The sequence below is a fragment of the Glycine max genome, chromosome 11, assembly GCF_000004515.6.
Source record: "Glycine max cultivar Williams 82 chromosome 11, Glycine_max_v4.0, whole genome shotgun sequence".
Classification (NCBI taxonomy): Eukaryota; Viridiplantae; Streptophyta; class Magnoliopsida; order Fabales; family Fabaceae; genus Glycine; species Glycine max.
The window spans coordinates 1-25251 of NC_038247.2; the positions used below are offsets into that span (position 1 = coordinate 1).

A 25251-nucleotide genomic window follows, 5' to 3' on the forward strand; every position below is an offset into this window, starting at 1 on the left:
CCGTAAACCCTAAACCCTAAACCCTAAACCCTACACCCTAAACCCTACACCCTAAACCCTACACCTTAAACCCTACACCCTACACCCTACACCCTAAACCCTACACCCTAAACCCTACACCCTACACCCTAAACCCTACACCCTACACCCTAAACCCTAAACCCTACACCCTACACCCTACACCCTAAACCCTACACCCTAAACCCTAAACCCTAAACCCTAAACCCTACACCCTACACCCTAAACCCTACACCCTACACCCTACATCCTAAACCCTAAACCCTACACCCTAAACCCTAAACCCTACACCCTAAACCCTACACCCTACACCCTACACCCTACACCCTACACCCTAAACCCTACACCCTAAACCCTACACCCTACACCCTACACCCTACACCCTAAACCCTACACCCTAAACCCTACACCCTAAACCCTAAACCCTAAACCCTACACCCTAAACCCTACACCCTAAACCCTACACCCTACACCCTACACCCTACACCCTACACCCTACACCCTACACCCTACACCCTACACCCTAAACCCTACACCCTAAACCCTACACCCTAAACCCTACACCCTAAACTCTACACCCTAAACCCTACACCCTAAACCCTACACCCTAAACCCTAAACCCTAAACCCCTAACCCTAACCCTAACCCTAAGCCCCAAGCCCCAAGCCCCAAACCCTAAACCCTAAACCCTAGTTGCTACTTAAAACTACATTATTAGTATATTATAGTTAAGTTCTATAAAAATGATCGGGTATTTGCTACTTAATAATAAAGATTCCCGACAAAATTGAAAATGATCCCATCCATTGGCTGCCCCACTCAATAAGATACCCAGGTAACCCAACAACACTGTCTCTGTGTGTATATGTATATATGTACCCAAACCAGTATATACCTTGGGACCTGTGACCAGTCTAGAGCTACCGCTAATGGATGATTGCTGCTGTGAATTATCCTGGCGTGGTGGCTGTTGCTCAAACTCTTGTTGTTGCAAGGCTATTGCTAATTGTAGATCAGAACTGTCACAGTTACAGATATGATGAATTTTTACCAAACAATCTTGAATAGTTAAAACTATAATTTTGAAATAGGAATAGTTAACAAGTTTACATGGAAACTTACTTGATATCTAAGCTTGCATGTGTTGCACTATCTATGCTGGCAAGATAGTCCTGAAACGTGAAGTTGTCTAAATATTAACGAGAAATTGATAAGCAAGATCAACATATTTCCCCTTTAAAATTTAAAGAAGATAACATACAACAGTGCTGGTCAGAGCATTGTTCTCATCCCAAGTGCTACTTTCATGGTTTTCTACCTTGAATTCCTTGAAATTACTGGTCAAAAACAATGTATCACCATTGACCTGAAAGATAAGTACATAGCACAATTAATTTCTGCAATTTAATATTAAATAATTTTAACAAGCTTTTACTTATTCACTTGGATAAGATGGTCGGCCATTAGTACAATAAAAAATGAAACTACACAAGATACTATATAAAGATTCATCCACATATAATTTACTATAAGTCCAAGAAAACTGCCTGCATGACTTGTACCTAAGTATCCAAGAAGCTCAAATCAAGCATATAACCTTTAAGTTTTCAAGAGGTTTAATTGAGGACATCTATCAGCGGCAACATACAAAGATTAAAAAAAAATTATCTCAATAAAAAGATCATAAAGCAATACTGTTTTACCTCATTCAGTTTTTCCCAGACCAGATCAGGTTGATTTATGTAACCTTGTTCCGTGGCTAGAAGATAGAGCTCACCCTCAAACTATGAATAAGAGAAAATAACTTTAGTATGAAGACTTTGCAAGACAAACAACATTTTTTCTTGATGACAAAAATGTGTTACTGGCTGCACTTGATATCAGTAATCTAAATGGCAAAAGAATAAAAAATTGAGACTTTTACTGACCTTGAACATGGTGCTGAAATGATTGTTACGGAAAAAACACACTATTCACGCTCTTTAAGCCCATATTGTAAACAGAAAAGACTGCAAAAGCATTTATAATATACAAAATGTGAAAGGAAAATTCTTCATAGCCAATAAAGAGAAACATATTGGAACACAGAACTAGATCAATTTATCTAGACCAACAAGACAAGAGGTCAACATACCCATAAAATGTCAACTGGCTGGCGTTATTCCTCAAGAAACTCTTGATCAATTCACCTAAGACCATAAAAAATGGACATAAGTCTCCCATAAGATAATATATAGTTATCTTAGAAAATAATACTTTAATGAGAATCAATCCACTTCTTCAATATATGGCACCACTTTACCTTGTTCTGGAGTAAGTTCATCCTTAGCTCTTAGATCAGGAGCAGCTAAGGTGTTTTTGTCAGACTGTTCTGCAAGTACCACCTCACCTTCATAAACAAGTTCACGATCCTCAAAATTTCCAGTTCTTGTATCCAACACACATTCCTCTCCTTCATATATGGGCTCACTCCCTTGAACACATGAAGTCAATGCTCCAGAAACATCAGTTTGATGATATCTGACACTAGATGAATCTGAATTTGTATGGCCAGGGGATGAGAATGATAATACTGTGGCATCAGGTCCATGAGATTCATCTACAACTTCATGATCTATAGTTGTAGGAGTGGATTGATCATGGACTTTTCCATCTCCTCCAGAAACATCTGCACGGCACTCAAACAAAGAGACAGAGTGTTTTTCAGGATATGGGATATCTTCACTCTCATTCTGAACCAATGCATCAAGGTTGTTCTCAATCACATTATTCAGGTCAAGAGATTCTTCAGGTCCCATATAAGTTGATTAATGAAGGTCATTTATGGCATCAGTCTTTAAGGATGAATTAGTTGCCTCTCCCAGTGTAGAAGTAGAAGATATCTGTTCGTTGTGGTCTTTGCCAGAAGTAGCACAATCATCAGATAAGGAAGGCTCGGGGCCATCTTCATGAAAGTTACTGTTACCAGCACCAGTGCTATTTCCTAATTTATCTCCAGAATCCGTATTTATAACCTCCTCATCACACATATTTCTATCCATACTGACAGAAATTTCTCCTCCATTTATGTGACCTACAACAGGATCATTTTCAGCCTCGGACATTTTCAAGACTCTCAACAACTCTGCCTCTTCTTCTAGATCACCTTTTCTTTGTATATGATCAGAAATAGAATGAGAAGAATAATCAAACGACCTGGCTTTTGAAAGACTGGGAGAAGGAACTCCAAGAGTAGCAGTTGTTGCAGCCACAAAATCAACACAATCTTCTGGATTATTTTCATGATGGACATTCATGTTTAGTGTTTCAAGAGAGACAAGCTCTCCCATAAGGGCATTATAGGACTTTGATCCAATTGCATTCGCAGTGTCATAATCCTGGCTCAAAAGAACATGAAAATTTGAATATCAAATAAACACATCATAAAATAAGAAATAAAGCCCACATTGTTTAAGAAAAACATAAAGATAACATTTTGATAAGTATTTTGATATTTATTTAAGAAAGATCACTTGACCATTTAAAATTTACAGTAAGCAATGAAACACACAATTTTCATCATAATCCAAGGCAGGATCAATTTTAAGATGTGGCACAAGGAGGCAACTGACACAGTAGATTGAGGTCGAATGACAAGATAGAACTAATTAATTTGGAATGAGGGTGAAAAAATACCTGAGGATCAACCATCCAGCCATGATACAAAGGAATGTCCAGCAGATCAAATATGGCACACTCTCGAGTGAATTCAAAATCAGCTATTCTGTAATTCAAGAAATTTTTATCAGAAGTTCAAAATTGTTGATGGATGATGCACATGACTGCCAAAGAAATGAGAAGAACTGTATAACTGACCTCCTAAATTTTATATTTACATCAATTCCAGTAGCAAGCCTAGGGAGTAAGTCAATTGCATCAGCAATGTTCTGTTGTTGATTTTCAACATAGCCTGCATCTTTGCCCTAGAAGACAATAAGAAAAATTGCCAAATCAACTTGTATCATAAAAGATTTAATGTCACCAGTGATAACAAATGCAACTCTTACATTCACACTACTATTTGAATCAATTAATCTTTCAGCAACCAATGAAAGCAATTTCTCTTGTGAGACTTCAGCAATATCTGGACTCAAATTTAAGTTGTTTCTCAACAGCAGAACGTTACCTGCAATAATGCCATATATAAACAATAAACCATTAGTAAACAAATGTTGCAAGTAACCCTTCTAGAGTGCAAAAATTAAGCATGACATACAAGGAAACAAATGGTTAAATTAAAGGTAGTTAGTCTAAGAATTATGTAAGAAATTATAATACTTGTCCCGTCCAAATGACATGTGCGACATGCTCTGCAAATGAAGTTAGAACTGATGGGTCACGGGGTTCACTCATATGAGCATCTTCACTCATTTGAGTTTTTTCAATTTCAATACATGTAAGTGAGAACTTATAGGAATTATAAAAAAAATTAAAATCTTAAAAGAAATAAAATTAAAAAATATAAACTTCCAAAGACTAAAAAAAAACTTATAAAATCCAAAATTAAAAAACATTATCTTACAAGAGACCAAAATTAGAAAAATAAATTTACAAGCACCAAAAATGGAAAAACAAAAACTTACAAAGACTAAAAATATATTTAAATTTTTTATAACTGAGCTAAATGTTACTTTTCGTCTATTAAATTTTATTATTTTTTCATTTTGATATTTAAATTTTAAAATAATAACAACTAAAAGTTATGATTATCTTTATTTTATTTTAAAAATTATATAAACCACTAAAACATGCCTTCACCATTCCTTATGAATCCAATCAGCAGAGGAATTTGAAACCCTTCATTATTCCATAATCTGGTAGCTTTTGGTCATAGGAAAGATAAATAAAAACATAATAACATTAAACTTCAACCTCGCTCCAAGGCTCCTTTAGAACCCGGCTACACTACGCAAGAATCAACAACATAGATAAAGAAATAATACGCAAGAATCAACAACATAGATAAAGAAATAACAAGATAGAAGAACCACGGAAAGAACCCGACCCCACCAAAAAGAAACCTCGATCAGACATCACATATTTTACTTTTTAATGTTTCCTTCTTTTTTTTCATCACCTCCGATTTGTGGCCGTGGTCGCCACACCCAACAGATATGCGTCCAAGCCCACCAACACATTGCAACCACATCACCATCGCCTCCAAAATACCGTCTTGCAGTGGCGCGTCGGAGAAATGCCTCAAATCTGGAATATGGCAGACAACGGTGGTCAAAGAGGGTTGGATCTAGAAAGAGTTTGAGAGATTTTAGATATTAGGTCTCATTATTCACTTCTTTGATTTGGAAACGGATTCAAAATCCTTAAATCCCATTTCGCACTTCTTAGAGATCAGAGCGGTGCGAGATATTGGGCTAGAGCAAAAGGTTGAGGGGGAACAATGGTGGTGTTGGTTGTAGGAAAGGCTTTGAGGTGGGGTGGGAGTTTTCATGCTATTTGGGGGAGTTTTCACGCTAATACGCCAAAGTGTTTTTGTTTACGGTAGTTTATAATTTTTGAAATAAAATTTAGTTATTACTGTTTTAAATTATTTATTTTAAAATTATTATGAATAATTTAATTATGATGTCAATATCCTTTATCATATATGTAATTATCATTTATGATATTTTTTATTTGTTTTTTTTTTAAATTCCAATTACTTGTTTGTATATATAAACAATTTGCTCCTCCAAGAAATAATACACACCATTATCATTTTCTTTAACTTTTTTCCTTCTCTTCATTATTCTTCTTTGAGTTATATTATATGTAATACATTATCATTATCAGTATGATTATTTTTCTATCAAAAGTCATGCAGAAAGTTGTTTTATTATATTTATATTTTAAGGTTAGATTTTTCATTTCTCTAATATCATTATCCATATTATATGTTTGATAGAATATAAGTGTTCTATTTACATAATTCTGAAATGATTCATTTGAGTCTTAAATAATCTATCATGGAAGAAAATTTTTAGAATATTTTCCTCTCACTAAAAGTGGAAAAATAATGCAAAAGTATAAACAAAAGAATATTTTTTCTCACCAAATGTGAGAAAATAATGTTGTAATAGTCCAAACCGGTGAATTTTATTATAATTCGATTATACCAAGATAAATTCATATTCTTTTGAGTTCATATTTCAAGCTAAAGATTCTTTCTACCTAATTATATTATTCATAACTATGATGTTTATAGTTATATTATTAACGTAAATATGATATTCATTTGGATATGTTGTGTCCTGAAGATACTATCAAATAAAGAAATTAAAAAAAAAACTTTTGTGAAAGGTCATGAAGACCCTGTTAAATAAAGAAATTTTAAGAATAAATTTAAAGAAAGACAATACGAAGAATAAAGAAAAAATTTCTTGTTGAATTTTCTAATTATTTGTTTTTCAACATTATATCTATTGAAGTTTAAGTGTATTGTTTAACATTTGGTAAGATACTTTGACAGATAATTATCTATTATTATTGATGTAGTATCTCATTGAGATTTCATAAACATATATACAATGTGTTTTTTAGTACACAATGGATTTAAAAAGTGACTTATTCTCACATCCAAAAGGTGAAAAAAATGTAGTACAAAAATGAAAAATAAAGGAATTTTCATTCTTGAAGAGTGGGGATAGAAAAAGATTGATTATTTCTTATTCGTTGTCTTAAAGATCATTGTATACATGGACGAAAGAAATAAATCTGTTTTACATTCTTTTTTCATTTCTCATTATTTTGTTCCATTGGATTTTTTTGACAAGATTTTTAATGATACAAGTGATAACATAATAAAAGATGAGATGATCCACTTTTTTTTTCTTCATCAGGTTTTTATCCCACATAATTTTTCCTATTAATGTTTTAATGAAATAAATTCTTAAATAATGGATATAATGCGTGTTATGAATAATCTAATTGTGATTATCCATATCATTTATTATATATGTTATTATCATTTATAATCTTTCCTTATTTATGTTTATCCTTTGTAATTTTCCTATTATTTTTTATATATGTAAATAGTCTATTCCTATTTGAAATAATACACATAACTATTATTCTTTTTAAACTTTCTTTCTCTCTATTGTTCTCTTTCAAATTATAATATATTTTAAAAAATTAAACATTGATAAAGGACTAATGTTTTTATTAAAAAAATTAAAGAAAAACTAAATAAAACTTTTTAAAATATAAAATATCAAAATAATTTTTTAAAACATAATATATCAAAATAAAAATTTCAAAATATAGTAGACTAAACATCACATTTAACCTTATAACCAACTTTGCCATCTTTATTTTCTTTCGATCAAAGTTATAGTTACCACCAAACAATTCATTCAAGAAAGTAATTAATGTTTTTCTGTAGTTTGGACTTTAAAGTTGAAAATTAAAAGATCACCAAAAATTAAAACTAGAACCAGGTATTAATTTTAAAATTTTAAATTGATACCTTTGACATAAAATAATTATTTAAATATTGAAAAAAATGAAAATAACTTTTCTGAGAGTGATTCCCTTGCATGTGCTTACATGTTAGTACATGTTTAAAAAAAATGAAAATTGGAGTTTAAAAAGGAAAATATTTACTTAATTTTCAAATTTAGTTAGGACGTATTAGGAGACAATCATGTGAAGGACGAGGCAAGAAGGAAGTGTTGTGGGAGGAAAGAGGCAGAGCTGCAATCACCAGAGTGGAAGCGCGAAACGGTCCTCCCCGGCTTTCCATTTTTTCTCTTCTGATGAAATTTTAGTTCATCCCAGTTGCTGATTGAGATTGAATTTAAATTCGAAAAAGCGTACTTGTGCCACTGTACTTTTACAGATCTGCGGCTACGGGCTAGCCTATCGTATTTTTGCGTAGATCTAGTGTCCGTGAAGCGGTTACCATTTCACCACTCACCACTATTCATCTCTTTCTTCTATATTGATCTGAAATTGAAGATGGAAAGCGAAAAGAAATCGTCAGCAATATCTGATGTGGGAGCATGGGCCATGAACGTTGTCAGCTCCGTCGGAATTATTATGGCCAACAAACAGCTTATGTCCAACAATGGCTATGCTTTCAGCTTTGGTCAGTCTCTCTCTTCTCAACTATTATTTCTCTATGTTATGTTTGGATCTGAGACTGGGAGTAATAGATCTCTAATTTCTTCGACATTCTCTTGCATACTTTACTAAGATGCGGCCATTTTTATGTTTCTGTATTGTATGTCGGTCACGATCCAACTATCCATAATATTGATACTGACCGTTGTTTATTTATTAATAAGGAGAAAGATTTGTGTCTCTGACATGACAATTTATGTGCAAACTTTTAATATTATCCTGCCCTCTCTCATCTTTTCTTTTCTTTTCTTAATTTTTTCCAGCCAGTTCGTTAACTGGGTTCCACTTTGCCGTAACTGCTCTCGTTGGTCTGGTGTCAAATGCTACCGGTTACTCAGCGTCAAAGCATGTTCCTATGTGGGAGCTTATTTGGTTCTCACTGGTTGCCAATATGTCTATCACGGGGATGAACTTTAGCCTCATGCTCAACTCCGTTGGATTCTACCAAGTATGGTTTTATATCATGTTCATCGCTTGGACGGTTAAACTTTAATTTTCTTTCTTATTAAGAATTTCATCCAATAATCTTTTTAAAATCCCCTTGCTTCCTTGTTAAATATAACTCATACCACCATCCATCATAGTCATACCTTTTAGCCATGCACGCACCAGGGCAATTATTTGGACCATTTCACTCTACAAGTTGTACTAATCTACGGTTCGTTCAGATGCCCATAATGCTGAATTAGTATATGTATAATTTATAAGTTATTGTATTGTGAAATTAAGGAGCTTTAGATAAGAACAATGGAACACTAAATACAACTAGAAACTTTGGATTAATTGAAAAGGTATAATGAGGAATTTCACCTTTAGTTTACCTGATGCTCGTTGGTTTTCCATTTAACTAACTGCAGCTGTGAGTGGTAATGTCAACCCTAGAGATACTAGAACTTTTTGTTATGTGTCAGGAACAATAATGCAAGTTCTGTAAGACAAAAATTATGGTAGATTAAAAATAAAATCCAAGTCTTCAAGTGCTCGTTTAGATGTTGACCTGTGTGTTTAGGTATTCTTGGCATCTGCTAGGAAGAGATGGACAATTAACTCTCAGGTCCCACTCAAATGCCTAAGTTAACATCAAGAATAAAGATAACGCTCAAAACGAGGCTTTCTCCCTAAGGACCTTCATAGGCATGTAATACACAACCTATGATATAAAGCTGATGTCTACGGCATCTGATACGTATGGTGTCAGGTTGCTTAATTAGATGGGTTTTTGGAAGGATTACAATCCTTGTGATTGGTTTCTTTGACCCGCATCCATTAGGTTAGGATGAGAGGGAAAGGGAGGCTAAGGTGTGCAACTCATTTTTGTAAACTATTTCAGTTAGCTTTTTTTGAAAATCTACTTCCCCCCTGTTCTTTTATAAAAATAAAAATAAAAAAGCTCCTCAATTTTTTAAGAGCTTTTCTCTAAATGTCCAACTTCTCTTTTTAAGAAGAAAAACTAGAATATAAGTTGGGCCAAAAATTACCTTAGATTGTGCTCAACTTTCCATTTTAGAGAAGCTAGCGGGAGTTACTATAATTATATCTCAATTCTTGTATATTAGGAGGTGCTGCCTGTGTCACATTATTGTCAGACTCGTCTGTCCATATTCCCATGACTTGCTTTTAATGTATCATAAATGATAGCCACGTTCTCATTCTCATATCTTCACTTTGAATTTTCACTGCTTCTGCTTTTTAGTTGTTAATTTTCTCGTTATTTATGGTCCCAGATATCAAAACTGAGCATGATTCCTGTGGTTTGTGTGATGGAATGGATACTTCACAACAAACACTACTCAAGGGAAGTGAAAATGTCAGTGGTGGTTGTGGTTATTGGTGTCGGTGTTTGCACTGTAACTGATGTAAAAGTTAACCTCAAAGGTTTCATGTGTGCCTGTATAGCAGTTTTGTCAACATCTTTACAGCAAATTGTAAGTATTATTTAATGTTTCTTCTCCAATATGCTGGTGATATAAAATTGATTGCTATTTCTGTTGTGGTTTCCTTTACACCTGTCATTTTATAGATATTATGAATTGGTGTAATTTTAGGTGAGTTCTAGACAGAACTTCATTAGATTTGACTAAGCATCATTTTTCCCTTCTAAGGTCAAGTATTATACCAGATTGGTTTTATAGTTAAATGATGAGTAGGAGATGACGTACTTACTACTACTAAAGTCAATTGTGGTATATGCTATTATTTTGTGATGTTTGGGGGATTTCTTCTTTTTTATAACTGTTTTTTTTTCAACTTGTAACAGTCAATAGGTTCTCTTCAAAAGAAATATTCAATTGGATCTTTTGAATTGCTGAGTAAAACTGCTCCCATCCAAGCGCTTTTTCTTCTTATTCTTGGTCCATTTGTTGATTACTACCTCAGTGGCAAATTGATAACCAACTATAAGATGTCTTCTGGTGCCATTGTAAGTTCCTTTTCCCCCTATTGACAGTAGTCTTTTATATCCTGTGTGTATTTATCTTTAATTATACAAATACTGTTGGATTAATTCTTTTAAATTTTTTCTTTAATATCTGCAGTTATTCATTCTTCTTTCATGCTCGCTAGCTGTATTTTGCAATGTGAGCCAATACCTTTGCATTGGGCGCTTTTCAGCTGTTTCCTTCCAGGTTTTAGGCCACATGAAAACAGTATGTGTTCTGACTCTGGGATGGCTGCTATTTGATTCGGAGCTAACTTTCAAAAATATCATGGGAATGGTCATCGCAGTTGTTGGCATGGTAATTTACAGTTGGGCTGTAGAGCTTGAAAAGCAGTCAAATGCAAAGACCTTACCTCACGCGAAAAACAGCATGACGGAAGAAGAAATTAGATTATTGAGGGATGGAGTAGAAAAGAGTCCCCTGAAGGATGTTGAACTTGGTGAGGCCCAAGGATAGATTGACTCAGATTTGGTGGTGAAATTGATGAGAAATGATGCAGGCAATTATATTGTGTATTGCTTTATAATTTGGTTTGTTCTTTTGTCTAGTTTACCTAGTAGTAAAACTTGGTTTCTATTTGCTCACACTGGCACGGATCCAGTTTTAGAAATTGTGTTCCCGTTCATCAGCAATGTTTCTTTGTTAGTTTTATTTCATTTGTTGTTATGTTGAGGTTATTTATTTGGCCTGCCAGGAAATTGCTAGATGAACAATATGATGGCGCCATTAAGATGTATAATGTGCACGCTAATGATACGCGATATCAATTCCCTCTTCAAACTTCTTTTCGTGTCTTCTTCTTTTAATGTGAAAAAATATTTTATTGTGCTCTTCTTATGATATACATTTATCATTATTTAACACTTGTTTTATGTCTTTTTCCCCCTTCAAATTATCACTTTATTATTTATAAAATTTAAGAAAAGTTATTGATTTTGAGAAAATATTTTTATTTTCATTTATTTTACTTTTAATTACAAAATTACTACTTTATTTTTAATTTATTTCTTGCTTTCAAAGATTTATACAAGAAACAATGAAAATAGCTATTTTATTTTCTTTATTTTTTGTACAAATATTTGAATTCCTAAGTATTTATACTCTCAATTTTAAATTTTTAATTTAAAATATTTATATTACTTGTTTAAATTAATTAATTATTTTTTCTTATATTTTAAAATAGTTTTCTTTTAATCTATAAATTTGTAGGTTTAACTATTCATTTCATTTCTATGTTGACACAATTTAAAATTTTAGTTTAGGGGATGTTATTGGTTTGACAACTCTTTATCCTGATACAGTCAAAAATTTGAGGACCAAGCTACATAGGATCGTGTCTTCTGGAAGATGCTCAGTAGTGGAGAATAAAAGAATATCTTGGTGTTATGATATTCCTTAATTTTGTTCATATTTCAGTTAGTGTTTGTTGGGCCCTTGTTTCCTTCGTAGCTAATATATATATCTGTTGTAATGGCGCTTCCAGAGAATATGAGAAATTGCAGAATTCTCTTTCCTTTTTCTCTTAGTTCTTGGAGGCAACTTGGTCCTCAAATTCCAAGTGTTCTTTTCTTCCTCTTTGTTTTGGAGGCATTGGTAACCTCGAAACCAGCTCTTTAATTTCCTGCACGTAACAATTTGGTGCTTTCATTGAGATTCATGGCAGTCTTTCATGACTGCCATACCAACCTCCACTACCACAACCCACACCACTCGTCATACGGAGCCTCCCCGATTGTCTTCCATGGCTGCCAGACCACCTCCCACTACCACCACCCACACTACTCGCCAAACGAAGCTTCCATGGCTGCCAGACCACCTCCCACTACCACCACCCACAACACCCGCCAAACCACCTTGAATTTTCTCCCGCTATCGATACTTTTTACTCATCACGCATCTCTACATTTTAACGATTAGTGAGTATGTGATTTGTTCAATTTTCCTTCTCTTTTTTTCACTTTTCCAATTTTTTAGGGGGTTGGATCGATATTGAGTATGAGATTTGTTTATTTTTTTCCTTCTTTTTTTCAATTCTTAGAGATTCCACCAGAACCCCACCAAAAATATAATGGAAAACAAAAAGTGTTATAAACAACTAATCAACTATCCTTAAGAGGATATTGATTTACTGTGAGGATTGTATTTTTTTCAACCATAAACCTATTCTACAATAGTTATTCTCGAATACGAAAAAGAATAACTAGGGGGTGCTTGGTTCAACATCTTCAAACCTCAATATTAGATATTGTGTGAGATTTCAAATGTGGCTTGATCATGAGCGCTCTTGAAGGGGTATTTGTTCCCATCCTTGTTGGCCCACAGTCATTGCGAGTTGTCTAGCAATGATGATGACTTTTCTCCATGTGTAACCACTTTGGATTTGAGGAGTGTGGTAAAATGCACAGTGAGGTAATGACGATGGAGGGGGAGTGACGAGTGTGTGCAATGAAGTCGTAGGTGGGTCGTGCCGCATGAGATATTGGTGGCATTTGTGGTGTCGGTGGCGACCCAGAGGGTGGATCAGAGTAGTTACACCTTGATCTATTGGGGGTTGTGGTGAGAATAGAGGGAGGGAGTTACGAGTGAATGACAAAAGCAAGGAGGGTATTTTGATCTATTTGAGTTTTTATGAGGTGCATGAAGCAAAAAGGGTGCAAGAAGTAAAAGCCATGTATGGTATCAAGTCCTGCTAAATCATCTAAATGAATTACTTTTTGTACCGCCATTTTCTAGTCACACCCCTTCTAATTTTTGTCAAATTTTATTCCAACAATATTCTTGTACAAGTGGTCGATTTCATTATTATAGAAATTAGATTATGTAAGTTTGCAAGAGTTTCATACTTCTAAAATCTAAAAAAATTATAATTCTAAAATGAATGTTTTTGGTCTTTGAAAATTTTCAAAATTTGTTTTTAGTTCCTAATTTTTTTTTTTCAACTTTTGGTCCTTGAAAAATAAAAATATTTCATCTTTGCCATTATGTTGACTCTGTTAAGCGATCCTTAAAATATGTTTGAATTTTTCTTTTAGTCCCTAAATATAATAGCATGGATATTTCAAGTTAATAGGGTCAATATAATAGCATGGACAAAATGCCAAAAATATCAAGAACCAAAAGTAAAAAAAAAAATTGTATTACAAACCATATGCAAAATTAAAAAAAAATCAAAAATAAAAAAATACATTTAAGCCTTCTAAAATCTAACATTTGGGAGTTGTTTTCCCAAACATCAAAAGGCATTCCTCGAAAGACTCACCTCTTTCATGTATCCAAAAATTGCATTTTTCATGGTCTTTGTACACGTGCCCTTATTTTTTTGGGTTAACTATGTTTTTAATTCTTAAACTTTTTTGGATTTTCACTTTTAGTTCAACAATTTTTTTTATTAGTTCTAGTCCTTAAACTTTTACTCCATTAATACTTTTAATCCTTGCCATCAAAAGACTCGATTAAATGATGAAGTGATATTATGTTTAGTGGCGGTTAATTTTTGGGTGGACTAAAACCGCCATAAATTGCTTAGCTAGAATGAACTAAACAATTTCTTGTGCTAAAAATCCTCAAAAATTACTTTTGCCATGTATGATTTTTCTCCCTTTTCCTCCCTTACTCAATGCAAAGTCAGTTCAAAATCAAATCCAACGCAGATCCAAAATCAAAATCAGAATAAGCACATACACAAATTCATGTCAAAACCAAACACACCCAACAAGATGATAAAAAATCTAAAAAAATCCTTTCTTTTGCATGCTACAACGTGCTTGAGAAACCTTAAAACATTCAAAGTTTCAAACTATCTTAGATAACCTAGCAGTAGCACAATAAAACAACGTCACACAAACGAAACTTTTAGAGATAGAGAAAAGAGGTAAAGGGGTATTAGACCCCTCAACCAAATTTGGGGTTGTTTTTTGTGAACGAAAATAACAACCCATTATAGTAAAAGAGGATTTCTTGGTCTAGATTTGTTTGAGTATTCTCAAAATTACATAATCAATCTTGAGCGAGGACGAGTAGTTCACGAAGCAAGATCTCAACAATGATGGTGTGTTGTCGAGGTTGGAGCTCCAAACGACGTTCGAGTCAATGCAGATCATCAAGATGCACTTCTGATCGACATGGCGATCAATAGTCTGAACTTCAAAGATGGAATTGTAGAGCTTGGCAAGGTGCTATGATGGTGTGGCTACATTGTTGGCTTCTGCAACCCAAAATACCAAGTCTTCTTCAAAAAGCTGCAGATCTTGAACCTTCCAAGAACTCAGAGCTTTCATGCGTTTGTGTTCACTTTGTTTTGTTTTTCTTGATAATGAATTTGTGTAGAAAGCGTTAGTGAATCAATGTTTCGAAACTTACATTGTGTTAACATTGTAAGTGATAGACACTCTTGATGATAGGCTATGTAATTTTGAGAATGAAGAATCAAACCGATTGCTGGAAAAGAAAGTTTTTTACATTTTTTAAATTGTTTTGTTGGTTGTGTATTTGATCTTGGTATGAATTTGTACTCGTTCTTATTCTGGTTTTGATTTTGAATCTAGGTTAGATTTAAACTTGGGCTTCCCCTGATTAAACTAGAAAAGACAAAAATAATTTATTTGAAAGTTTTTAGCCGCTGTTTTTTTTTTTAAATCATTTTAACAAAATAATTCATGACAATTTTAAACTGTCAGAAAATTAACTGTCACTAAACATAATAAAATTAAAGTCATCATTTAACGGTGTTTTTTTTTACAATAGGGACAAAAAGTATTAACAAAATAAAAGTTCAAGGACCAAAATTAGTAAAAAAATTATTGAAGACTAAAAGTGAAAATTCCAAAAAATTAAGGGACTGTACCTCAGTGAAAGCAAGAGGCTGTCATGCACAAGTGAGGAGAATGAAGGGTCGAGGGGTTTTTTGTTCTTTGATGTTGATACTTGATACAATATTAAAATTCCCAAAATGGCCCCACTACCACCACTCAGTAAGGTTATTTTTGGGATTTTGAAACAACTTCAGACAGATCTTCTAGAAGATTTTGAAACAATCTGACGTTCCACCACTCTGGGATACAGCCGCAATGGCCGCACGCACCACTGAACTGAGATGCAACGGTCTCCTTGTAGTGGCCCAATGCCACTAAGCACCGCTATCGATAAATGACAAACTAGATTTATGGTGAAAGCATGTGTTTGTTTAATCATTTTTCCAAGAAACACAAGATGAATGTTATTACTTCATCTCAACGGATCCAACAATGAGCTGCTCCCTTGACAAAGGCTCCTACCATAGTGTAACATACAGAAAAAATAACTACTACATTCATCTTGCAGTAATATTAAACATCAAAAGCCAAGGCAAGCTTGCACCATATATGTCTTCAGTTTCTAGATCAAGCAAAAAATTTGAAACACAACAGATGTCAGATGAATGAATGCCAGACAGCTTTAGGAGGAAACTATAATTTACAGGTCGACATACACTAGTCAAGGAGAAGGTTGATCAATAATGCTTATTATTGCTTCATCGTGACCTGTGATCAGAAAGCTCTTTTAAATTATCCTGCTCCTCTTTGATGCATGGTTCATCCACTGCCATTGAGTCCACCCCCAACACCTGAAAACATGCAATTATAACACCACCAGAGTGATCTTATAAACGAGAAATTTAAGTTTATGCAGCCCAAAACATTCAACCTTGGAGCATGAAATCTCCTTGAAAGGCATGAGAAAATCTCTTCCACAATCTAGAGGTTTATCATAACTTTCCTGAAATTTAAAATATTTTCTTAATTTGTCAACCTAAAAGGAATTAGTTCATCTTAAAATTGTGAAACTAGACAAAAAAATCACTGTACAAACACATCATTTAGCAATTCAAAGAAGACAAGACAAGTAACATAACCTGAGCCCAATCACTAGGAAAATAAATAAATAAACAAACAAAAGGATACACCTCATTTTGAAAACATCGAGGATTTTGTTTTATAAAATATATCTTTTGATTTGTTAGAAATGACATGTGTCACAAAAATAATAAAGCTATACTTATAGAAACTTGCATCTTTATTAAGAATCCAAGATGTTGGACAAATCCTTTTCGTGGCTGTAAATTCTAAACTTCAGTGACAAATCATCCAGCAAAAAATAGAAATGAAATATAATTCTAATTAAATTCACTATATTTTACTCATTACTTGTACTGATGCTTTAGTCCATTTCATTTTAGATTATTATTGGAAACATTTTCTACTGTTACAAGGGCAAAGAAAACAGGTCGGACATACTGCATCTTTATCCTCAGCTTCAACACATTCACTTTTCACCCTTCTGCGAACAGGATTGCTGTAAAAACAGATCTGTTAAGAGCCTCAAAAGACAATGTCATGATGCACTGTAAAATCACAAAAACATACCTGTCATTGTCAGCCTCCCTGTCAGAATCAGGATCCCATCTTTCATCTCTATCATCTTGATCTTCATCTCTCTAATGAAAAGTGGCAAGTAATTCTTAGTTTCACTCAAAAACAATTCATTCAATGATGGTAAATGAGAAAATCAAATCTAACTATGAAAGTAAAAGTATAACGGATCATTTGAGAATGCTCTCGCATGTTAATGAACACAGGGATTTTTTTTAACTTCAGTTATATAATATAGAATGCTCTAGAAAGATTTCAATGTGAGTGGTGATAATTGAATTTCTAAAACATGTTTATAGGGTGGCCAAGTTTCTAACTGCAGTTTGCCAAGATGGATTTTTGCTGATAAGCTGCCTAACAAAAAAATCAGCAGATTTTTCCATTTCAAATGCAACCTTGAAAGTTTGGATATATTAGACAAAGTTAAATCTAGTAACTCTACTAGGAAGAAATAAATCTAAACAATGGAATGATTTTAAATTTTTCTCCTTCAAGAGCATCACTGAGAGAAATACATCTATTTCCTGAACATGGTAGCAGAGTTACCAAGATATGCTACTCAATCATAGTTTCATGCCATAGGATATTGAAATACTTCTCAACACATCTATGAGGGAAGTTGGCAACTACTTGAATAAATGATTTAGAGACGATATAACAAGAAGAGTTGAAAAAAAAAGTGTATTGTATTGGTCAGCAGATGCAAAACCAACCTCTAGAAGCTCTGCATCAGGTGGCCGTTCCTGGAATGGGACACTTGGTGCATGTTGAAGCCTAGATAAATTATCAAGAAGTTTTGCTCTTATTTCATCCAATAAATGTCGGGAGTTCTTGTTTTCCATGTTACTTGGAGCAACATGAAGAGTATAGTCAGGACCAAAATATTCGTAATACTCATGTTGAGGCATCTTATCATCTAGTTCAATCCCAAGAGCAACGCTAGTCTGATCAACAATCAATAGAAATTTGATAATCAGAGAACACTTTCTGCTTAAAAAATAGAGTATTTTCACTTGGCACAAATATCAGGTATACAGATTAAATCAACACTCACCAGTGAAGATACTGATTCCATATATACATTTTAATAGGACTGCTGAAAGCCAAAAGAAATAGGAAGGCAAGCCTCCATTTTTAATTATTTGCTATGTTAGATGTTTTCAGTAGCTTTTTTTTAATATTGCTATACAACTTCATGTTTGCTTTGAGTTTGCACACCGTAGGGCATTTTTCACACTATTGAAAAAGTGTAAGCGTTGAATTATTGTTATATCTTCATTGATATTTTAGTGGCTTAGTGCCTGTATTTATGTCCATTGCAGAGGAGATCACTCAAATTATTACTGAGCACTTAATTATCAGGCATCAATATTCACCCTTTGAAGGGAGACAAAGACAATAAATGATAAGATAGTCCAACTAGGAAAAGTACATGAGTGATCACACCGCACATTACCTCGTAACACCAACAACGTGCCACATTTCTTATTGTATAGCCACCTCCCCCGAGCAATAGAAGGGGAACATTAAAAGATCTCATATGTCTGACACACTCTGCATGACCTTTTATGGAAAGATTGAAACAACCTAATCTGTCCCCAGATAAAGAGTCGGCACCACATTGTAATACAACAGCACCAGGCCTAAAAATCTCCATAACCTTTCCCATTATTGGCTTAAACAAGGACTGATAGCTCTCATCATCAATTCCATCATCCAAGGGAACATTTAGTGAATAATATTTCCCTTTACCATATCCAATATCGCGAATATCACCTGTTCCAGGAAAGTAATCCCCAAACTTATGAAACGAAACAGTCATGACCCTGTCAGTGGTGTAAAAGGCCTCCTCTACACCATCACCATGGTGGATATCAATGTCCACATACAGAACACGCTGCACAATGATAAAGGGAAAGCAGATTACAATGACAGAGCACTTAAGACAAAATATTTAATATAAAACATTTAACGCTAATAGAATTGTAGAAGGCAATGTCTCTCAAAACCCGCATCTTAAAACAAGCTATAATGTGACCAGCCATATTAAGGAAATAATCAATGTCTGCCTCATTAAAGTAAAAGAAATATGCACATTAAATCCCCTTCAAAAATAGAAGGGAAGCTCGGTCAAGCATCACCCTCAAAGACAGGAAAAAAAAAAGATTCACATCAAATGTGGACAAAGAAGTAGGATAAGTTCTCTGAACTCAGATCTTGTTAAAAAAAAATAGTAAAATACTAACCAGATTGTTGAAATAAGCAATATGGAAAGAAAACATCCTAAACAATTGCCTAGTTAGTTTGAAATCATCTCTAGTTTCTGAGAACACCACAGCACAAGCCTGCAACACACTCTACTTTAAGAGTTGAAAATAGCTAGCAATTACAATTCATGAAAAGAAAAGGAGCTACTAGTTTATACATCAATTTCAACAACATTAGTTTTTTGGTCCATCTCTCTCCATCATTATTACATGTAATAAATGTTGTTGAGGAGAGAAATAGACACAAAAAATGTTGTACCAATAACATTTCTAAAAAATGAATTATTAATTAACGATAACCAAAAAGCATACTACATGGAACAAGTATTAATTACATGAATGCTGATAGGTCCCCAAAGATTTAAAGTAAAATATTAAGAGATAAAGGATAAAGAAAGAGAAAGAAATCAAAGAAATAACCAATGGTATTTCTCTGCCAAGGGAAGAGTTTATTACAGTTTATTACAAAATATCTATTTATGAGAGTAACATTATTTATATGTTTCCCTTGCTAACTACCACTATCTACTAGCTATTATAATCCATCTCGCATAACCATTGTTTTTCTAGCAAGCACTCACTTATTCAGTTATTCCTCTTTCTAATAAAATACAGTTTCAATTCAGGATCGTCCTCAAGGTTGAAGTGAGGAAACTGCTCATGGATCACCTGAACATCTTCCCATGTAGCTTCCTCTGAAGGACGGTGCAAGGAATCAGTAAAGAATAATAAAAGGACTACAGAATTTCAGGAAGAAAACTGTTTAAACTTACAGAATTTTGAGGGTCTGCACCTCCCCAATGCCCAAAGGCCCCAATCCTCCTGCAAAATGACAAGATATCCCTCCCTCTCAACACCTATTCTTACTTATAGGCAACATGCCTTAACTAAACCATCTCACATAACTAACTAACTCACTAATATAACTAACAGATAGGTAACTGACAAGCTATTGTAACTACTACTAACGGGGCTACCCAACAATACTCCCCCCTAAACTTTCACCTTGTCTCAAGGTGAACCATTTGTAGTTGCTGAAAAGAAGAGTTCTTGGCACTATCTGCTGCCTTTTTGAACACTGCACTGCTGCCGTGCCAATAGGTTTCCCCACTAATGTAGTGAAGTCATAAAACTCCTACCAGGGTCCCATTGGTTTAAGTATGATGATCAAGCCAAACCAATATGTGTAGTCTCAAAATAGCTTCAATTTCTCATGGGTCAAACACAAATGGACCCATTGCAAGTTGTAGCCATTTATAATTAGCATCATCCTCCACTACCTACAATTGGGTCAAAACCATTCAGAGTTGCAGATCTTGACCTCCCCTTACTTCCGTAGCTAGTCTGATCTTCCTTTGGGCTTGATAGAATCTCGAGAGAGAAAGGAAACTGTATTTCTCATTAATCAGAAAATGAATTTTTCACAAGTATTACAAGAATAGAGCACTCTACATATAGGGAGTCTATAATACACTAACTACAGTGGTTACTAACTAACTAGAGTTAGACAAAGACTAAACATAAAGAAAAGAGCTACAGTCACTTAAGGAGTAACACTACTCTAATAGGGCTATGCCCAATAGTTCTACCTCCTGCCCTGTCCCGATGCTTGTTGTGGTTCTGGAATTCATCCCCATTTCTAATTCCAGCCTAACATCAGCCATTGTCTGAGCACCCAGGTCTGGCAGTTCTGACATAGGAAGCTTAGCCAAGATGTTAATCCAGCCCTTGGTAATAACCCATCTGTCTCCATGGCAAAGCCCAAATGCAGTGGCCCTATTAGTGATCATAGTTGTTGTCAATACCAGTGTAGCGGAGCGGCCGACCCCAAAAATGGGATAGCGGGACGACCGCTATTCTAATATTTTTTTATATATGTTAAATAATTAATATATATATATATATATATATATATATATATATAAAAGTTCAAAAACAGATAAATAACTCAAAACATAGTTATTTAAACAAAAGTTACAAGACATAAAATAGAAAAATTTATTGAAAATGATAAAATACCCTCCAAAACAAATTAAATAATTATGCTTAGAGGAACCGAGTTTGTAGCACTTGCACCAACGGTTACATATAAGTTTTTTCCTGCTAAATAATATATAAGAGAAAATAACGTACTTAAATATAAATTATTTTATTTTATTTTATGTTATTTAAAATATTTTTTATTTATTTTCATTTTTATTTTTAATGATTTTTTATTTATGATATCAAATTTTAATAATTTTTAAAAAAAAATAATTATATTTTTTATTTGAGATTAATAAAATTAAATAACATTAATTAATTTTCTTAATCAATATAAAATTAATTATTTGTAGGAGTAAAGAGAAATTACTAGTATTGCTACTAAAATAGATTAAATGAGAACAAAAAGAGGAGATAAAGGAAAAAGATCAAAAGGAGAAGAGGAGGCGGTGTTTGGAGACAGTGAGGATGACAGCGAAGTGGTCGGAGGGGAGCAATCCGAGCATGGTGGAAATGGTCTGCTTCATGGATTCTCTGGCGGCGGGGGACACACCTTTCGAGATGGCAGAGTTGTCAAGGGGCTAGATGCGGCGGAGGATGGCGGTGATCACGGTGAAGCCGCGGTCGAAGTTGCGCGTGGAGACAATGTAATCGGAGAGGCAGGAGGGGATGAAGCCGCCGCGGCAGCGCATGAAGGGGAGGAGGACGGAGGGTGGCGAAGGAGGAGGGAAAGGGGGAGGCTTCGAAGTAGCGGTGCGAAAAACAGCTCCAAAACCTGCGCCGCTCCAGCCGCGACATGAAACCGCTCCGCTACAGAGGTGCCCGTCGCGGATAGGGGCCACTCCACTCCGCCGCTATTGACTACATAGTTAGTGATGATGTGTTGTCAAACTCAAGAGTCTACATAGGACTTGTGGAAGCTCCGTAAACTTGACTCATAAACTCGTAAGAGTCTATTTCATATAAATAATAATAAAAAACCTAATAAATAATATAATAATTCAACATTTCAACACCATAATAAAGCAAAATAGTAAACCACAATGCAGTACATCAATCAGTCACAACAAAAACAGCCAAGTGAAGCCAAGAAGCCAAAAACAATCCCTACTCAAGATTGTAACAGTATTTATATTTATATACTTCCCTTACTAATTACCACTAACCACTAGCTATTATAACCCGTCCACATTACCACTGTTCTCTAGCACATACTCACTTATCCCTCTTTCTTCTAAAATACACTTTCAATTTTGGAACCTCACAGTTCCAAACGGATGTTATGGAATTTTGCAGATGTTGGTCATGTAAAGAGTAAATTCAATCTAAATTAAAATGAGAACAGCCATGCATCAATAAGATAGTGTGGGGAATTAATTAGGGAAACCTCATGTATTTTGAGAAGTTCCAAAATAGCCAGCACAATGTCATTAACATAGCAAAACCCAGAAGCCTCACACTTCTTTGCATGATGTAGACCACCAGCCCAATTTATTGCGACATCGCATGCTCCGTGGTTCAATTTTAGAGCACCACCAACAGAACCTCCTGCATATGTCTGGCAGAAGGAGTAAAGACCATCAAATACAGGGCAGTCTTCGCCAACATTAAACCTCTTCAGCTGTCTCAATTGATCTTGCTGCGTTTCAGGGGTGATGCCTCTCAAAAAGGCCACATAATCATCAGCATGGAACTTGCAAAGGTCCCTATCTTTAGCAGCCGTAGGCTTCAGGACCTGCATGTGTTGAAGCAATCCATAGTGGGCTAAAAGAGCATGTGTCATTCGAATCCTATGAGGTTTCATTGGGTGTCCCTGCCCATAATAATAGTTTCCAACCTCTGGATCATAGAAATATGAAACCTTTCTCTTCACACCATCTGACCCTGATGGAAGGGAGTTCCCTCCACTTTCCATTACTCAGTCTATAAATTACCACAAATAATGTTAATCAAGAATAATAATAATAATAACAATAATAATAGTGCAGACAAGCAAAAATTCAGTAATTATCAAGCACAATCATTGAGTATTTAACAATCTAAGATCATAAGGAAATGCAGAGATCATGCACTGATCCATAATAACCAAAGTGGCCAAGAAATTGTTCTCTTGATTGCCGAACACCAGAAGGAATAAATAAAAATTAACTAGCCTTTATAATTACAAATTGAGGCTTCTTCTAGAACCCTCAAACCTAAGTTCAAAACTGGGCAGACATAAAAAAAGCATGTCAGGTTGCCAAGGTTAAATGATAATTAAAATTGGAGCAATTCCCAAGTATGTACATCATCGTTGTATCTTACAACAAATTGAACTACCACAATATATACTCAACTACAAAATTCCAAAAGGAAGCTTAAGAGATCAGACCCCTCCCTATTGTGAGCAAAACACGGAGAAAAGATTTTTTTCAAAAAAAGAGCAGAGAATGAAGTTTTCAGTTTTCAGCCTCCGGATATCTAGGAGGAAGAAAGGAAAGAAGATCTGAAAAGGGCTAAATGACATTCAACCCGAAACTAAACTACAAAATGAAAACAAAGACAGAAGAGAAAACACCGAACGTTTCAAATATAATGACTTGGTAACCAGAGAAAAAGTAATTACTGGTCTCCAAAGTCTCAGAAGAAGAAGAAAAACCAAGAGAAATGTAGATCGGAGAAAAAACCAAGGCGGGGAGTGAGTTGACAGAGAAATCTCACTTTCGTTCTAGCAGCGCTAACGAGTGAGTGGATGAGTTCAGATTCAGATAGTTGAAGACTTGAGTTGAGGCAGCTCCAGCCTCCGCCTCCGCCTCTGAAATCTGATAGTGTCTGTCAGAGTGCAATAGACTATAGACGAGAGGATTTGAAGCAGAGTAAATTTAGAGTCTCCTATATTTATTACAGTTTTTTATTTATTTTGTTTTTGGTTTTTAAAATAATAAAATTGTTACTGATAAATTCAAAATTTTGTTTTTATCTCTAAACTATAAAGCGTTATTATCTTTACAACGAAAAAAACTCACTTTATTTAAGGCGTATTTAATTTTATATTTTGTTTTTTATTTATTATTTATAAAAATTAAAGATTTTATCAAATTACAAATTTTTAAAAATTGAAAGACTAAATGAATTTATTTTAATGAGACCAAAATTAAGGTTTACACAAAATAGGAATATAAAAGTTATATTTTAACCTAAAATATGTTTATCAAGATATTTTAATTAATTTTTAATTTTTTTTATTAGTTAAAAAGTTTATTTGGTTGTATGATAAATAATTTTTTAAAATTTTTTTAATAACTTATAACATTTTTTTTGAAACATTACTTTGAAATAATATTTTTAAAATATTAATTTTTAATTTTTTATATTTTTTTTACTTTTATATTTGATATATTTTTTTATTTTTCTTATTATCTTTTTAAAATAAAACATAATTTTATTATTTTGTGTCATTTTACTCTTTTTAATTATTTCAACAGTTAATTTTATTAAATATTTTTAATTTAATAAACTAATTTTTCAAGTTTCAACTTTTTGTTTCCAGCTCACTTTTTCACTAATTTTATAATACATAACCTTAATTTTTTAAAAGTTTTTGATCAATTTTGGTCCATCTAATTTTAAAATATCCTTTTTGCTTAACTTTAAAATTGGAATACATCACTTTTATCACTTTTATTCTTTTACATACAAATCAAAAGTGGTTTAGATAGCCTTTGAGATTAAAAATGGACATTACAAAATTAAAAAAGTAAGAAAAGAAATGAAAAAAATAGGAGTTAAATTAAACATTGAAAATTGTAGAGTAATAAAAAATATTTTTTACTCTTTTATTATGTATCTATATTTACACTTATATACAAGCATGCTTTGCACAAGATCGGTGTTTAAAATTTAAGTGTTTGTAGAAAAAGTGTTTTCTTGCAAGTGACTATATTATTTAAAGAATATATTTTCTTATAAATATTGTTGCTACAAAGATTAGGAAGGTCAAAA

The 25251-nt window shown here is 33.8% G+C and overlaps 2 protein-coding genes, 1 long non-coding RNA gene and 1 pseudogene across 5 annotated transcripts; 1 reads left to right on the plus strand and 3 right to left on the minus strand.

Annotated features, from left to right (window-relative positions):
* Positions 1–1246: 1246 nt before the first annotated feature.
* LOC100794955 (uncharacterized) lies at positions 1247–5389 on the minus strand (annotated as a pseudogene).
* A 2264-nt stretch (positions 5390–7653) lies between these two features.
* LOC100817847 (UDP-rhamnose/UDP-galactose transporter 2) lies at positions 7654–11393 on the plus strand. Its single transcript, XM_006590320.4, has 5 exons — positions 7654–8140; positions 8439–8623; positions 9900–10100; positions 10433–10594; positions 10710–11393. The coding sequence occupies exons 1-5, from the start codon at positions 8011–8013 to the stop codon at positions 11067–11069; spliced, it is 1038 nt and encodes a 345-aa protein (XP_006590383.1). The 5' UTR covers positions 7654–8010; the 3' UTR covers positions 11070–11393.
* A 4004-nt stretch (positions 11394–15397) lies between these two features.
* HDA11 (histone deacetylase) lies at positions 15398–24137 on the minus strand. Of its 3 annotated transcripts, none has more exons than XM_006590322.4 (9): positions 23971–24137; positions 22658–23193; positions 18477–18917; positions 17734–17964; positions 17015–17085; positions 16886–16943; positions 16296–16367; positions 16081–16215; positions 15398–15882 (listed from the first exon to the last, which is right to left on the minus strand). In XM_006590322.4, the coding sequence occupies exons 2-8, from the start codon at positions 23183–23185 to the stop codon at positions 16123–16125; spliced, it is 1494 nt and encodes a 497-aa protein (XP_006590385.1). In that variant the 5' UTR covers positions 23186–23193; positions 23971–24137; the 3' UTR covers positions 15398–15882; positions 16081–16122. The 3 variants fall into 3 exon arrangements, with proteins under 3 accessions (XP_006590385.1, XP_006590384.1, XP_006590386.1); XM_006590321.4 differs by having other exon boundaries at positions 15398–15986; XM_006590323.4 differs by lacking the exon at positions 16296–16367 and having other exon boundaries at positions 15398–15986.
* LOC106795150 (uncharacterized) lies at positions 19312–21508 on the minus strand. The gene is made up of 2 exons (XR_001383391.2): positions 20061–21508; positions 19312–19982 (listed from the first exon to the last, which is right to left on the minus strand). It is a non-coding gene; the product is annotated as an uncharacterized lncRNA (long non-coding RNA).
* Positions 24138–25251: the final 1114 nt, after the last annotated feature.

Bases quoted from the DNA above. Each gene is read 5' to 3' on its own strand.
- LOC100817847 (XM_006590320.4), top strand. From the start codon at position 8,011: ATGGAAAGCGAAAAGAAATCGTCAGCAATATCTGATGTGGGAGCATGG. The intron at 10,101-10,432 runs GTAAGTATTATT...AACTTGTAACAG, and splicing joins CAACATCTTTACAGCAAATT to TCAATAGGTTCTCTTCAAAA. The intron at 10,595-10,709 runs GTAAGTTCCTTT...TAATATCTGCAG, and splicing joins AGATGTCTTCTGGTGCCATT to TTATTCATTCTTCTTTCATG.
- HDA11 (XM_006590322.4), bottom strand. From the start codon at position 23,185: ATGGAAAGTGGAGGGAACTCCCTTCCATCAGGGTCAGATGGTGTGAAG. The intron at 17,965-18,476 runs GTAATGTGCGGT...ATTGTTGATCAG, and splicing joins CACGTTGTTGGTGTTACGAG to ACTAGCGTTGCTCTTGGGAT. The intron at 17,086-17,733 runs GTTGGTTTTGCA...ACTTTTCATTAG, and splicing joins CTGATGCAGAGCTTCTAGAG to AGAGATGAAGATCAAGATGA.